The 14,511-nt window shown below is 47.7% G+C and overlaps 7 protein-coding genes across 8 annotated transcripts; 1 reads left to right on the forward strand and 6 right to left on the reverse strand.

The window, feature by feature from the left end:
* Positions 1-2,159: 2,159 nt before the first annotated feature.
* Positions 2,160-2,747, reverse strand: E1B28_009373 (uncharacterized protein; the record flags this gene model as incomplete). The annotated part of the gene is made up of 1 exon (XM_043154264.1): positions 2,160-2,747. One exon carries the CDS (start codon positions 2,745-2,747, stop codon positions 2,160-2,162), a length of 588 nt encoding a protein of 195 aa, XP_043009555.1.
* A 670-nt stretch (positions 2,748-3,417) lies between these two features.
* E1B28_009374 (uncharacterized protein) lies at positions 3,418-5,341 on the reverse strand (the record flags this gene model as incomplete). Its single annotated transcript, XM_043154265.1, has 6 exons — positions 3,418-3,608; positions 3,671-3,964; positions 4,029-4,326; positions 4,386-4,647; positions 4,722-4,871; positions 4,941-5,341. 4 exons carry the CDS (start codon positions 5,339-5,341, stop codon positions 4,162-4,164), a joined length of 978 nt encoding a protein of 325 aa, XP_043009556.1. The 3' UTR covers positions 3,418-3,608; positions 3,671-3,964; positions 4,029-4,161.
* Positions 5,342-5,414: 73 nt separating this feature from the next.
* Positions 5,415-6,275, reverse strand: E1B28_009375 (uncharacterized protein; the record flags this gene model as incomplete). Its single annotated transcript, XM_043154266.1, has 5 exons — positions 5,415-5,618; positions 5,675-5,793; positions 5,845-5,932; positions 5,998-6,112; positions 6,166-6,275. 5 exons carry the CDS (start codon positions 6,273-6,275, stop codon positions 5,415-5,417), a joined length of 636 nt encoding a protein of 211 aa, XP_043009557.1.
* Positions 6,276-6,373: 98 nt separating this feature from the next.
* On the reverse strand, positions 6,374-6,997 carry E1B28_009376 (uncharacterized protein; the record flags this gene model as incomplete). The annotated part of the gene is made up of 2 exons (XM_043154267.1): positions 6,374-6,657; positions 6,712-6,997. 2 exons carry the CDS (start codon positions 6,995-6,997, stop codon positions 6,374-6,376), a joined length of 570 nt encoding a protein of 189 aa, XP_043009558.1.
* Positions 6,998-7,496: 499 nt separating this feature from the next.
* On the reverse strand, positions 7,497-9,640 carry E1B28_009377 (uncharacterized protein; the record flags this gene model as incomplete). Of its 2 annotated transcripts, XM_043154269.1 has the most annotated exons (5): positions 9,467-9,640; positions 9,024-9,354; positions 8,850-8,966; positions 8,634-8,789; positions 7,497-8,572 (listed from the first exon to the last, which is right to left on the reverse strand). In XM_043154269.1, exons 2-5 carry the CDS (start codon positions 9,328-9,330, stop codon positions 7,497-7,499), a joined length of 1,656 nt encoding a protein of 551 aa, XP_043009560.1. In that variant the 5' UTR covers positions 9,331-9,354; positions 9,467-9,640. The 2 variants fall into 2 exon arrangements, with proteins under 2 accessions (XP_043009560.1, XP_043009559.1); XM_043154268.1 differs by lacking the exon at positions 9,467-9,640 and having other exon boundaries at positions 9,024-9,419.
* Positions 9,641-11,124: 1,484 nt separating this feature from the next.
* On the reverse strand, positions 11,125-11,887 carry E1B28_009378 (uncharacterized protein; the record flags this gene model as incomplete). The annotated part of the gene is made up of 3 exons (XM_043154270.1): positions 11,125-11,139; positions 11,199-11,740; positions 11,818-11,887. 3 exons carry the CDS (start codon positions 11,885-11,887, stop codon positions 11,125-11,127), a joined length of 627 nt encoding a protein of 208 aa, XP_043009561.1.
* A 952-nt stretch (positions 11,888-12,839) lies between these two features.
* Positions 12,840-14,157, forward strand: E1B28_009379 (uncharacterized protein). Its single transcript, XM_043154271.1, has 2 exons — positions 12,840-13,801; positions 13,863-14,157. Exons 1-2 carry the CDS (start codon positions 13,129-13,131, stop codon positions 14,081-14,083), a joined length of 894 nt encoding a protein of 297 aa, XP_043009562.1. The 5' UTR covers positions 12,840-13,128; the 3' UTR covers positions 14,084-14,157.
* The last annotated feature ends 354 nt before the right edge of the window (positions 14,158-14,511 follow it).

The raw sequence follows: 14,511 nt of genomic DNA on the forward strand, positions 1-14,511 counted from the left end.
TCACCGGTCAGTCCATTCAAGCAAAAGAGCTGAAGTATGAGCATCCTGCAACCGACGAGAAACTGACGTGTATGACGTCGTCCACGATAACAATACTCAACTACTCGCAACAAATGAACTTGATAAGCTTGAGGATGACGGTGGCAAAGCTTAGATCTTTCTCTGCATAGTATCTCCGCGTTGGGGAAAAACAGATGGGGCTCTAGGGGTCGTACGAGATCGCAAATTTGTCGCTCAAAGCGGAGCATTACGATGAATGTAGGTGGTCTATCATTAGAGACAAGAAGATAAGGGTCTCAACGTTCATCTCGTCGCGATTTGACTGTATTCTAACGAGATAGTACATTCCGGTCCAGGAGCTGTGAGATTTCGCGAAGTCAGATCCGAAAACCGGCCTCCGACGACGGGGCTACGCACCTAAACCACTCAAACTGAGGATAATGCCCAGAATAATGGTCCAGTAAAGCTTGTCGACATCAAAGAATCAGGCAAGAGATGATGGAAATGCAATATTATAAGGCGGATTGACAGGACAAAGTTACGCACTATGGCTTCTCTGGCGCTGGCGAGAACATCTCGACCGTTGGCGTGCATTTAACGGTGATCACGGTCTCTTGAAAGAGGTTTTCGCGTATCGATATGAGGCATGAGCCGGAGTTGGTTCGACATCAGACCGCGAGATACACACCAGGTATCTTCCTCATGACCGCTTTTTCTACTCCTGAGTTCCCGTAGTATCCTCCTATATCATATGGATCAACGAAGAAGCCATGGTAAGTTTCGTCGGACCCTAGTTCGAGCAAAGATTTCCGCATTCGGGGGCTGGTAGCGTGTCCGTGATCCACTGTCTTTCCAATGACTGTCAAGGTGAATATCTCTTCAGTTTAAAATATCGAGGTTCAAAGTTGCTGTTTCAAACCATAGCCTATCATACGTCCACCTGGTGCATCTTTGGAGCAGCAGAGATCAGCCCAACTAGAGGAAAGAGTTGCGATGAATGCCAACGCCGTAATATGCAACCTGAGAAAGTAGTTTGAATGTTACAGATATCTGGGCTTCTTCGGTCAGCCAGATGTTAGGGACTAGAAAGGTTGCAAGCTCACGGTTAAATTTAAACAGATCGCTCTGAATGAAGGTAGGACGCTCATGGTCGTGATGATGGAGTGATCGTGAAGAGCGCGTTTGACGCGTGGGAACAATCTCACCAGATTTGGAAATTAGTATTACCTCTCACCTGACACCGCTTTTGCTTTTGACCGCTTCTCGAAAAGAAGCACAAACCATTCACTCGAAAATCCGTGCCTACAAGAATTTGTTAAGACAGCGCCAGCAACTTCTAAGAGTACGCGAACGATACATATATAACGCCGGGTTTCCACTGAGGAGTCAGACCGGAAGAAAGCAACCACGAACCACCTTGGGCCAGGACTCGGCCCTCTTGAACCGAGTCAGTAGAGTTGGCAACACGGGTCGTTTGGCTTGATATTCGAGCTATTGGTTGGTTATTGGAGGGAAGCTTGAAGACCCCATATGTGGAATGATTGAGGAGGCCGAATTCGAGTAAACAGTGATGGCGACGCAAAGCGTCGAATGAAATAGAAAACGGAGAACTAAAGGTCCTGTGAATGTTCTAATTGCTCATTGACATGCTAAAAATTACAACTACTTGGAGTGTTACGCGCGAACTACATTCCTTTTCCTTTAGTATCCTCCTAGTGGGAGCAACCCATACGCAACGCTTCTAGGAGCAAAAAACGACTTCTGATACGTCAATTGGGAAATAATATCATCTCTATTCAAAAACTCGCATCTTTCCCTCAGTTTCTGTCTCTCCACTCCGAAGTTGGCTCTGATTCCATCATTCCAGCGTGCGGACCACCAATAACGCAGAGTTTGGCATTGAACATTCCGCCCTCACTCAGTCTATTTGCACTTCGCTGCAAGCGACTTGATATTTTTGGCCGGCGATGTTTGTTTGTTGATGGTAGCAATCACATCACTCACTGCAGCGCAGTGGTGGGAAGGGCCTAATTATCGTACGTCGATATCGAGTCGGATATGAATAACTTATTGAGCTCCGAATTTCACGTAGACATCAATACTATTGTTCGAGCCATTTCACTGTCAACTATTTAAAAACAAGCCACTGAGCTGCGGGTTCAGTTCTCTATCTGATTGCCGCCCAAAGGCCAATACACCACTCCAGCTTGAGGGTCCTGCTGCCAGACTGACCCATACTTGGATCGGACACACTTCCCGTCGTTAGTAGCGATCCAGGAGTAATCCGACTTGGTATCGTACATCGCAAACCGCTTCCCATCGCCAGTCATGACCATCAGCGACACTATGCTCGCGCCCAACAAACTTCCGACCCCAGATGCATTGAACAACAACTCCAACCAATTCTTCTCGTTAACCTGCTTGTACTGGCCAGCAGGAATAACGATAGAGTTCTTTTTGATCGCATTATGGATGGCCAAAGCGGCTTCTGTGCTAGCAACGGTCTCTTCACCTAGAGCCGTGTAAGAGATTTTGAGGAATTGGTGGAGATCACGGAGGGTCGCGATCGTCGTCGGAAGCACTACGCCGGTTACGAGTTGTGCGATTTCTCCAATGGCGGTTAAGAAGAGATCAATGTCGGTGATAAGATCAGCAATGATCCAGTCGGGATTGAGAGACACCATGACATAGATGTCTTCCTCGGTCGAGTTGGCCATGTAGACACTGTTGCTGGAACCGAGCACCATGGTGATTATGATTTCCTAGAAAACGTTAAGGGATGTGAGCTTTCACGATGACTTGGAGAGTTAATTGTTCAGTTCTAACCTTTCGAGTAGAACTGTTGGTTGTTCTGAGGATATGAACTCGATGAACGTACCCTTTTTATATCGTTTTCATCATACCAGCCATTCAACACAGTCAGCATACCTGTTGCAAGAAAGATAGTGGAGCACTTACCAGGTGATGAAACCATTCGAGCCTTACCTGCAGAACGCTTGCGTCGTATTGGTTGAGATAGAACTGTCTCCGGGGTGAAACTGCTCCGGTCAGTCTCAACTTGCCAATTCCAGTATGAAGAATACTGGCTGGCTGTCCCAATCATGCCAGTGATTCACGGCTAGCATGCTTGATGTAAGAAAAAGACGGTGAAGTATGTACCGGGTGATGAATCCACTCGAGCCTTACCTACAGAACGCTCGCATCGTATTGTCTCTTATCATCTGATTTCTTAGGTCGGCAATTGGTCGGTTCTAACTTGTCGATTCCAGTATGAAGAATAGAATATCGGTTGTCATTCAGTTGTCATGCATTGCATGGAAGCTAGTCAAAACCCCTGACTCAGTCGTCGGAAAGCCATTCATCTGAGTTGCACCCAATGAGCTTGAGGGGGGCCTACAGTAAATTGTATTCCGATATGCAGTAGTAACAGGAATAGCGGTCGACAAGTCAGGTGACTTTCTACAGTAGGATGCCCCAGAGGCAGATTAGAAAAATATCTGTTTACTGAAGTCCTGATACATCAAGATTCTTGGTGTTCTTATTCATTGGTAGGAATGGGCTTGTTGTCGCCGCCGACGTAACGCGGGTGTTATACGTCGAGAGTTACGCTAACATTTTGATAAATTTTAGCATAGGTTCAACGTAATCTCCAAATTTTGCATAAGCTCACCACCAGTGTAATTTTATGAACGGTAGAAGATGATTGTCGTCTCCCGTCTCCCACTCCACAACGGATGTCACGACCTGGGACAACCACGATGAACCAAGATCCGAACGAAAACGTACGCAGACTCCCAATCGTCTGGTGTCACTTCATATACATATCTCCCCACCGAAGCATTCTCGACGAGAATATCGAGACGATCAAGTTTGTCAACTTTCTCCTTGGTTGCTTTGATCGAATTTAAGGACTTCAAGTCCTTAATCCGGATCCAAAGCTCGACGTTCGTTTCGGATGTTAACCCTACACGACGCGAACAAACGGCGTGAGATCTTCAAAGCCAGATTAAACGAGGGCGAAACTCAACTTGCTCGACCTCTCTCTTTACGTCGACAAATCACGATCAACTTGGCAGGCCCTCTGATTAACTAAATGTTTCGCGGTTTCAGCCAAAGCCTATATTTGCACCGGAGGCCGGCTTGACCCGTTAGAGAAACATCTTACACCGGAGGTGTCATGTTGCCAGGCCTCTGTTCAACGTGGAACCTATCTCCACTGAGCTTCTCGTTCTTGGGTACGAGAAGATCTTCGACTTCTTTCTTCAGACTGATCAGCGTTGCCATCACATCAGCACTTTCAACGGTGACGACAAGTGGAATTTTGCCCTGGAGATGAGAGGAAGTTAAACGTCAGAGTTGTCTTGTTACGAGTCTAAGAAACGTACCTCAATGACCCTCTTGAACGCCTCCCCCAACCCTTCCCCGCTTCCTCCATTCACAGCACCAACCAAGGCTTTCCTCAAATTCCGTATTTGCATGCTCACGCTCTCCTCCGGCGCGTTAAGGGTGACGATCACATGTAAAGCCGTTTCTTCCTTCACAACCGCTCCGGATTGTACCTTGGGTCTAGCACCAGTCGAAAACGCAGTAGCAAGCCCAAGAGACGGGGGTGTGATTCCAACTGTTACGCCCGAACGATAGGCTAATCTAAATTGTCCGGGGTACGTCAGGTTCTGGAAGACGGGCAAAGAGAAAAAGATGGTGAACAGAACGGAACTTACAGTGCATCACGAGTACGGAATTGAAGGCCATCGACGGCTCGTACAATATCCTGCCCGGCGATTTTCGAGTCAACCTTTCCGTCACCGGTCGAGATCTCGCCAGCGATGTGTTGGAGACCAAGAGAGGCGCCATACGACGATAGGCCGGGTCTATGTTAGGGTAAGAGTTAGTCGGGATGGGAAAAAGGTCGCAGATCGCCGATGAAAAAAAAGGCTTACGCTACGGAACCTCCCTCTGAATCAATCCCAGCATCTACAGCAACGTGGTCCAAGTCACTCGAATCGCATGTCTTCACACCAGTTGTGCTGATGAGGTCAACGCCAGCAACACAAATCACTTCGCCGTTCCGGACAAGTACCCTCCCTTCATTGTTTACCTGCTCCGCCTCTGGATGTTGGATAATGTCGAATATCCTTCCATGAATACGGAGGTATAGACTCTTCACCCGACAAAACACCACCGTTCCTGTGACCTCTTTCGCATCCAGCGATGGTAGACCATCCGCCTTTACAGCTTCACGAGCTTCCTCGAACTGAGGTGTCTGTGGTGTAGTTTGGCCGTTCTGAGAATTCGGATGAACGGTAGTCGGGGTGAGGCAGTTGAGGGAGCCCATCGACATAAACTTGAATTGGCGTTGCCCCGAGAGCGAGAGGGTGAGAGTCCCAGATGACTAGGTCTATAGAAAGCATAACTCAGCGTCTACGAGGGAGGTCAAGAACACTTAACATACCAGCGTCATACCCTCTCTTGACCTTCCCGATGCGATGATCCAAACCAGCAGCTCTCGCAGGCGTTGTGGTGATACTTGCCAACGCGAGACTAGCAGATAGGCCGTAGTAGTGCGCTTGTTGGGCTTCGTGGTGGAGATATCTCGAGTTGAGAACTGGGTGGTCACTCTGTTCAGAAGGAAGTCGGTAAAAAAGTGAGTTTGAAATGAGGAGGTGTGACGTACCTTCATGACCACCTCTATCCCATTATCGGATAACACTTTTGGAGCATACTCTGATCCCCGGTACGACTCGCGTTTGTATCGACCATTGGTAACGAACATGGCAACGACTGGGGTATGGCCTGTCGAGAGGTTAGTAACGTGTATGCCAGATGTGGATTCGAGATGCCAACCGTATGTCTTCTTCAGGAGTTCAGGGACTAAATAAGCTTCGTGTGCATGGTGGAAACTTGTAATGGAAAAGTTAAAGTCGCTACTGAGCTGCGTAGATCGCGTCGAGAGAAAATTAACCAAGTGAGGTTACACATAGGGTCGGTCACGCTCACCCTAACGATCCCGTCCAAATCAACCTCTTCATAACAATGGTTCTGAATCTTGACCTTTCCTCGCAAGACATCGACTAGAGCTTCCCATTGTAGATCTTCCGGAAACGATTCGTTTCTGGATATGTGTTGGCTTGTCACTGCGGTAAAAGTATGATTCAAAAAACGCACCGTAGTAAATCCCATCTCCCAGCTTCGACCTTTTCGCAGAAGGCATGCTGTTTCTCTTTGAGCTTCCGCACTTCTTCGTAGGCAGCTCGGAAGGACCAGATAGTATCCATACGGGTTCCAGAGTAGACTCGGGAAGGATTTTCTCCACATACTTGCCTATATATGTTGGGTCAGATATGTGAGTAGAAAAGTGGAGGAGCAACTTACTTTAAGTGTCGCCGGTGTGAAGCAGAGTCAAATGGCGATTCGAATAACATCGAAGAAGTCCATTTTTCGGACGTAGGTCGAAGCTTGATAGGAAACGCTTGGCCACCTGAAGAGCACTTGTAACGCCGCCCGCGAGAGCCAGCCTATATGCTTCATGGGCGTTGAGTGCGTCAACTGAGCGAAGCCAAGGCTGAGCAAGGCCGTTACGAGAGTTTGTGTCTGCTAACCCGGAAAGCGAGGGCGAAGAAAAGCCTCCTAGGTGGGAGTGCAATTCTATAGTTCCAGCTGAAAAGATCGTTGAATCAGTAAACGTTTGCCAAAGCGACTGTTGCGACTGACATGTTACCGAAACTCCGTTAACATTAATCTCTTCAACCTCTCCCTCAACAGATTTAACGTTTCCTACGCCTCTAATGATACCTTTATCAAGTAACACGTCTCCGAAAATAAGTTCGAGGCCTTCTGCTACTTCGCCGGTCCAGATGGTCGCATTCCGCACCAAAATTGGTTTTATGGGAGTGAGAGACGCGTCGAACCTGTTCGATTCCTCTTTGTTGTAGAAATCCGGTGAAGGAGAGGGTAATAATCGCAATCTTGAACATTTTGTTGGCGATATTGTGGGCATGATCCGAATGAACTGCGTCCCAGACTGCCCAGGAATACGGAGATACAAGACAGTCGGGAATATCAGGAATAAGATGAAGGACCGTGGTCGACGTCGTTGAAGATGAGCAGAGCTCGCATGGTGGGTTGGAAGTCTGCCTTTGTCGTGTTCGATCCTTGAGGATGGGAATTACATGAAAGTCGAACTCGCTTGGTGCCGCAGTCCGCCCGTCGGTACCCGGTCCGTGTTTACATAATTAATACATTTGTGTAGAAAAATTCAGTCGATTCTTTCACATCGACTCCTGGCATATTTTGCTTGGTAGGCTTGAGGGTCTTTCTCTGACGATTTGGCTCCCCGGCATTCAAATTCAGGAATGAGGAATTTGACAGCGAGTCAAAGTCAATAGGCGGCCAAACACAACATCTAGCGAGGTGCCATCCTAGTACCCTTCAACTATATTCACAATGACGTCGAAACAATCGAACGGCAATGATTTTGGAAGCAACAGACAATACATCTAATACTTCAATTGGGAAATAATCTCATCTCTGTTCAAAAACTCGCATCTTTCCCTCAGCTTTTGTCTCTCCACTTCGAATTTGGCTCCGTTTCCATCGAGAGATGAAATTCCAGCGTGCGGACCACCAATAACATAGAGTTCGGCATCGAACATTCCGCCCTCACTTCCATACGCCGGTTCCCATCCCTCTAAAGTCTGATGCCCATCTAACGTCGGCCGGTCTCGATTCGCAAAACTGCTCCAAGATCGTGATTCTCGCTTTCGCAGCTCAAAGTCTCCGGGAGTAGGATGAATATCCCCGGTAGAGTTGAGTACCAAGTCCTTGAAGTTAGCGAAAACATAAGCAAGTTCTGCTGTATGCACAACGCCTAGTCCCTTGATCAAATTCCCGTATACAGTCTGATTCTGATCAAAATAGTACACGGACGGTGTCTCGTTGTCAGCTCGATACTTTTGAGCCATGGCATGGCCGAAAAGGAAGGAGGGACAGACAAAGAGCATGTCACGGAACATCGTTGCAGATCGATAGAATTCTGCAGAGAAGTTGGCGGTGGGAGCAAAATCGGACGAGGGGTAGAGTTTGAGGAGAGCTGACAGCGTGGCGTTTGTAAGATCCGGGAAGAAGAGGTGAATGAAATCCCTCGTGTCGGAGGAAGTATTGATGTTGGTTTTAGTGAACAGGGTGGCATCATCCTGGGTCCATCCGATCATAACAGGAACCTTGGGGAACATGCCCTTTTGGGTGAGCTCGGAGGAGGCAAGCGGGAGAAAGTCACCATCTACGGTCGGTAAGTACGTGTCTCCATCGTTTTGATCAGCAGTTGAATCATGTTGAGTGATGGTAATGTTCAGAAGTTGCTCCATGGGAAGGGCACGGAGGCACTCGAGAGAACTAGCTGATTGAGGATTGTGATCAATGTTGCAGCTGGCCAGTTCCACGACGGCATTGTAGGTGTCAACCGTAATATTACTGGTGCTGCCTGGTTCGAGTGCGGTCGATTCCATGATTGCGCCGTGAAATGGAATCGGCTTACTGCCGCCATATGCGAGAATCTGAAGAGTTACACTCAACGCTGATGCGTTTCGACAGGTGTAAGAATTGGGCAGAAGAGTTTCCCGGAGTTTTATACTCACCTCCAGAGCTTTGACCAAAGATGGTGACACGCTGAGGGTCGCCCCCAAAATAACCAACGTTCTGTTGTATCCATTCAAGTGCCAATCTCTGGTCTTTTAGACCCAGGTTCAAAGATTTGTTGGCTCGAAGCGATTCCGACAAGGCAAAGCCAAATACTGGAACAGAATAATGACATGAACTTCACGACTTGGTAATGAAGTTCAACCGAGCCTTACTGTTCAAACGATAGTTCATAGCAGCGTAGATGACAGGTAAACCATTTTGAACCGATTGGAGGATCAGATTTTCAGGATCATACGCTGGATTGTTGATATGCCCAGAAAACAGGCCACCTTAAGTACGTAGTATGATCAGCTTCGTCGAGAAACAACGTCCATGATATGACTGACCACCATAAATGAACACCATCACGGGTAACTTATCCCCTTCTTTCACGCCTGCAGGCCGAGCGACCCTCAATTTCAAACAGTCCTCACTCTGATTTAAGCTCGACTCCATGGATTGCGGACAGGCAGGACCAGGTAATGTCGCATCGTAAGCGTATGTATTCGGAGGGAAGACATAAAGTTCTGGGTTGGAGAAACGCCTTTGGCCTCCTGTATCCCGGCCGTATGGAAGATTCAAGAACTGTTCTACACCGTTGTGCTGAATGCCTTGATAAGTGATGTTGGCCTGGGTGTCTATGGCTATTGGCATGCAAGTTGCGACGGTCAAACCTAGCTGAATTGCAGCCAAAGCCATAAAAAAGTAGGACACCATGGTGGAGGAACAGAAAGCGGTCCACGATGGATTTACGTAAATAACAAGCTTGATAGAATTATAATAGACTCACTGTAACTGGAAAAACTAAGATTGCATGAGTCACCGATTCAAAGGCGTACGACAGACATTTCGGATGACTGAGCCTGAGAAAGAGAAAGCGGCTATATCGGCCCGAGAAACGCGCCACTTAAAATTTAACTTTTTTGGTAGTGAAGAGCCCATCGGAATGCTTTACTCAGCACCAATATCGCCTCAATGGTAGATCAGATATGGCCTATCTGTATTCCCAGCAAGTCGCACTCCTTTATTTGCTCATGCGAGTCTCTAAGCAAGTACTCCGCTGCAGAGTCTGGGGATACCGAGAAAGGTGACAAAGCAGTTTATCTACAGATTGAATAATTTCAGCTAGTTTTAACAATAAGACTCGAACTGAACGCAAACCAAACAGAACCAGATGCATGGCCAAGAAACTATATGACATACCTGGTTAGCTCAAGGAAGATATGTACAGAATTGACGGCTCCATACCGGAATTAGTTAAAACATTAGACATCGTGGACATCATACTGAAATTACTGTTGTGTCACTGACTTTTCCTTCCGAAAAGAGTTCTAAGAACGCGCCAACCATTGTGTTACGCCAAAGATCGTCATAATCCTACAAGATAGTACAAGACGGGTGGCCGTTCAACGTTCAGCAATCCTTCAGTTTCAAGACCAACAACTGTTCAAAAAACTCTAAAAGTCCACCGTGCACGACCGGTTGAGTGTCCATACACTGAATTCGTATCCCCTTGGAACCGACCAAACACGCCGTACATCCCGAAGACACCTTCAGATTAATGGGGTGACCATTTACTACCGGATGTTCGCCATTCCTATCGGTGCTGAGAAGAAGCCTCTGACGCCTTGGATCGAAAATTCGTCCATACATAAAGATCCGGAAGGTATATCTCCGTGGCTGCAGGCAGATTGAGGTAGTTGTAGTCGACAAATATCTTGCCCTTCTCCCATGGGAGAGTGACGGTGCCCATGGCCACCGGAGAGTCAGAGGGCTCAATCCCGAATTAGTATACAGAGACTGGATGGGTCTAATTGGGAGAAAAGAATCTCGATTGATGCTTCGCGGTGAAGGTTGCGTCAGCTCCTCACGCAAATCTTCGAGGATCATGACCTTTCCAACGACATCAGCGAGTGGTGGATCAAACATAAGCTTGACCTCACGGCCCGTGAGGTGGACATTAGGGGAATAAGGAACGCAACGTTGATCGTTGATACACTTCATCGGACGATCCAAGGAGGTAGAATAGCGCCTTCTGGGGGTATCTGTTGTCGAACGAGACCGCGCAAGGGACTCGTTCACGATGACCACGAAATCGAAAGGAACGTTCGATAATAATGTGTTTCTTCTGCAAGGAACGATGAGCAAGTTGCAGTGACTAGAGCGTTGACGTACGCGCCCGCATAGAAAGCCTCATATATCCCCAAGCCATCGTTTCTTATCCAGCAGCTCCTTCAATGTCTCGGGACGGTATGGAAAGTAAAATTTGTTTCCGTCTCCCTCATTCGTTTCTCCTGAAGCTGAGACGGCATCCTAGCGTTGGAGAGCGTCGTTTGACGATCTCTTGTCGATGATAGCTCTCGTCATTGAATGCGCTGATATAAACGAGGTACCATCGAAACCATGAATAACGAAACTATGCATAGATGGCTTGTCTATCTCCATCGATCACAAGAGGCACGTCTAAGGTACGAAGAATCATCAACACCGGGTAGAGCTAGAAAGAGCAAAGTAATAAGTACCTTGATAACCTCCCCAATGATGCTCCTGAACCACTCGGTCATGGAACTTAGATACCCGGTCTCGGCGCCCCAGACCAATGCGGACACATGCTTCATCTCCTTCGATGCCCATACCCTGGCTAATGCTTCCCCATACTCGCCTTGGAAGAACCTAGAGCTCAATATGATCGCGGGTATCTCGTTTGTAGGATCTGCCGTTGACGGCACCGAAAGCCTTTTAGCAACTCTCCGATTCAAAAAGTTGGCCACGACGACATCGGTGTTGAGCCGTCCATGGCGGTGGAAGTTACAGGCAAAAGCATGAGTCGGAAGATCTGATCCGGGCTCTCGCATGAAATTTGAGTTTTCGTATCGCGTTGGAGCGAGTCGTTTGCAAGACACTCTTGCCACGAACCCGGACTCGTCCATCGCGGAATTCCTCCAATAACTTGTCAGCTCGATTGGTCGGGCACCTGAATGGGGTGGCATTGAAAGAATTGGCCGCAAGCTCGAGCGGTTAACATCTATTGCGCTTTCCACAGAGAGTGGGAAATACTTCAGGCCTGGAAAAGGGAAATGACCAAAACCGATCGAGATGTAAGAAGGATGAAGACTCAAGCCCTCATAAGAGTTGACTCACCAGACAATCTCAGAATTTGCGTTTGCACCGTCAGAAGCGATATGACCCCAGGCGGGATGCCGCTCGCCATCAGATAACAACCGTTGATCTCATCCTTCTATCCTCCAGCTAGTATGTGTTGTAGACTGCGTTCCAAGTCTAAGCTCTTGCCTTCCACGCATATTCTTGTTGACCTTGAATTCTGGGTTGGAGCCAACGGATGACCAAAAAGAATGTTATATGACACACCATTCGGGCTTATTTCCCCCCTTGTCTATCATGTTTCCGAACAGGTTCGCTCAACCAGGTTCCGTCGTTCAAGAGCGTCATCTCCTCATCGTATGCTTCGCTCAGAATCGCTTCCGAGCTTGTTCAACCTGTCCTTGAGGCTATTCTTTAATGTTCAGTCCCGGTAAGATAGCTCAAGACTTGACAAACTTACTTTATGGTTGAATGCTTCGGAGTATGAAGGGAAGGTGTCTTCGTATGGTGCGAGTCTCGTGGCTAAAGGAGACCCTGTCTTGGTCCTACCTCGAGAGTTTGACTGAAAGGGAAGAGCAAATTTTGTGGATCAGGCTCGACGAAGGAGAATGTTTGTGCACCTGATAAAAAATACATGTCACCATTGTTAGGATAGTTGATGGGGGGAAAACGAAGGGGAGAGCATACAGGAAAAAACATGGTGGAGGGCAAAGAACGCGGATGTAACAAGATGTGACGTGTCACCGCTTCACCCTGATCCGAACGATCATGGACCCACAAAAGCCAATGCACGGACTACCCAACCAATACGCCACACTATCGTTAGAGAGGTATTTTTATTTTATGATAATAACTCCATACCAGTTTTGAAATATCTCCAGGGCTTTTTCCTCACTTGCCGTGGATCGCTGCACATTACCATCCTCGACTCTTATCGGATTCTAACGCCACGGCCGACCAGATTCGCATTACTCGGAACACTGCCAGCTTATCAAGTAAATTTTCCTTGTCGAGCAGGACTCAATTTGAAATCGAATGTACTTCAAGGTCACTCAGCCATCGTTCCCTGTTGTGCGCGACAATCATGCTACTAAAAACAAGACGGTCACGGTCATCTTCACAGTAGGGTTGCCTGGGATTAGGTGTGACAACACACGTGTGCCATTATCTTATGTTCCGGCCATTTCTGATCCTTTTGAAACCGGGGTTTGATCATACCAAGATCCGACCCAGGACGAGTTTCTCATGAAAAGTAGCCATGAATAATATTCTTGTTCATATCTCACTCCACCGCCTTAATCCAACATTTTTTTCCACACCTTCCCATTTACTCCTCTTCTCGATCGTGTCATGACGGAAAAAGAATGCACACCAAAGCGTCCCCCGGCAGCCCTCGAGGAGAAAGTCGGGAATCCCTTCCCAAGCGCTGAATCCCAATACTCCCATACAATTGCTCTACACCTCGCACATACCTACCTACCTTCCATAACTCATCTTCAGCTTCCTGGTTATACTACTCGCTCCAAGCGTTTCATCCAATTTGCTAGGTCGAAATCACGAAACAAAGAGTATCTAAATGCTCTGAAGACGGTTGAAAACCTTCTATCACGAACAGCAGTCGCCCTTCGTAACTTTGACAAATCCTTGAACGGTGAAGATTCGGACACAAACTACTCGCCTTCTTCACCCTCTACGAACCCTACAGTACCGCACAGCGACTGGGGTGATGACGTATGGGTGGGGAACGGAACATCCAGCTCCGCATCCTCCGATTCGCTACAAACATCACTCAACCCAGCGTACTCCGACGCGTCGACGTATTCAGATTCGGAGCTCTCCACGCATGAAGACCCGGGCTCTGGAGACTGGACGTGGATCGCAAACCTCATCATCCATTTTTGGGAGACGGTTCGAAACGAGAAATGTGATCTCATCACGAACCCACAACGGAATTTTTGGTCGCGATTCATGGAGGCGCGTTATCGCGATTGGCTTGCCGGAGATGTTGCTTCGCTGGCGCTCGGTTAGTATTCAGTTCGGTCAACCTCAGCTGGACAATGCTGATTCTCTTATTTAAATGGAAGACTATCGTGACAGCGTTGACAAGGAACTCCGGTATTCAAGCTTTGACTTTGCTGAATACGTAGAAGAGATTTTGACGCCAGGAAGACGATATGGATTACTCTTAGATGCTCTCTCAGAACGGCAGTCGCTTGGTACACCTTCAGAGGTGGACGCTGATGGAACCGTGGTAGGATATGGCACCCACTACCCAGTCTTGACTCGACATGGTCCGTACTCGTAACATTCTAGATAACCGATAACACGGACCTCGACATAGATGGGCATAGATAAGAACTCTCGAATGATAACAAGATAACACTTTTTCAAATTCGACCCCGACCATGAATTCAGTTCACTAAGTCTGAGTCCAGAAGATGCCGTTGAAGGTTCCGCGCTGTGTATTGTATACTATCTAAGTATCTCAATGATCCTTAGCGGTCGGCTCGCCGGGGGTAGGGTGAATGGTCGAACCTGAATTTTGATGGAGGGTTTTCGATCTAGTCTCGAGTACACATACCTGGTGGTGCCACTTTCACAGTCACTTCTTTCATCTTCATTTGAACGGCCGGGAACCTTGACAGCAGCGCTTGCGGTTTTCTTCTGTCCTCGGTCGGGTCGTCGTTACTTCTGCTGAATGCAAGACAACATAACGCGTGTGTTTTATGTTGA

The sequence above is a fragment of the Marasmius oreades genome, chromosome 5, assembly GCF_018924745.1.
Source record: "Marasmius oreades isolate 03SP1 chromosome 5, whole genome shotgun sequence".
Classification (NCBI taxonomy): domain Eukaryota; kingdom Fungi; phylum Basidiomycota; class Agaricomycetes; order Agaricales; family Marasmiaceae; genus Marasmius; species Marasmius oreades.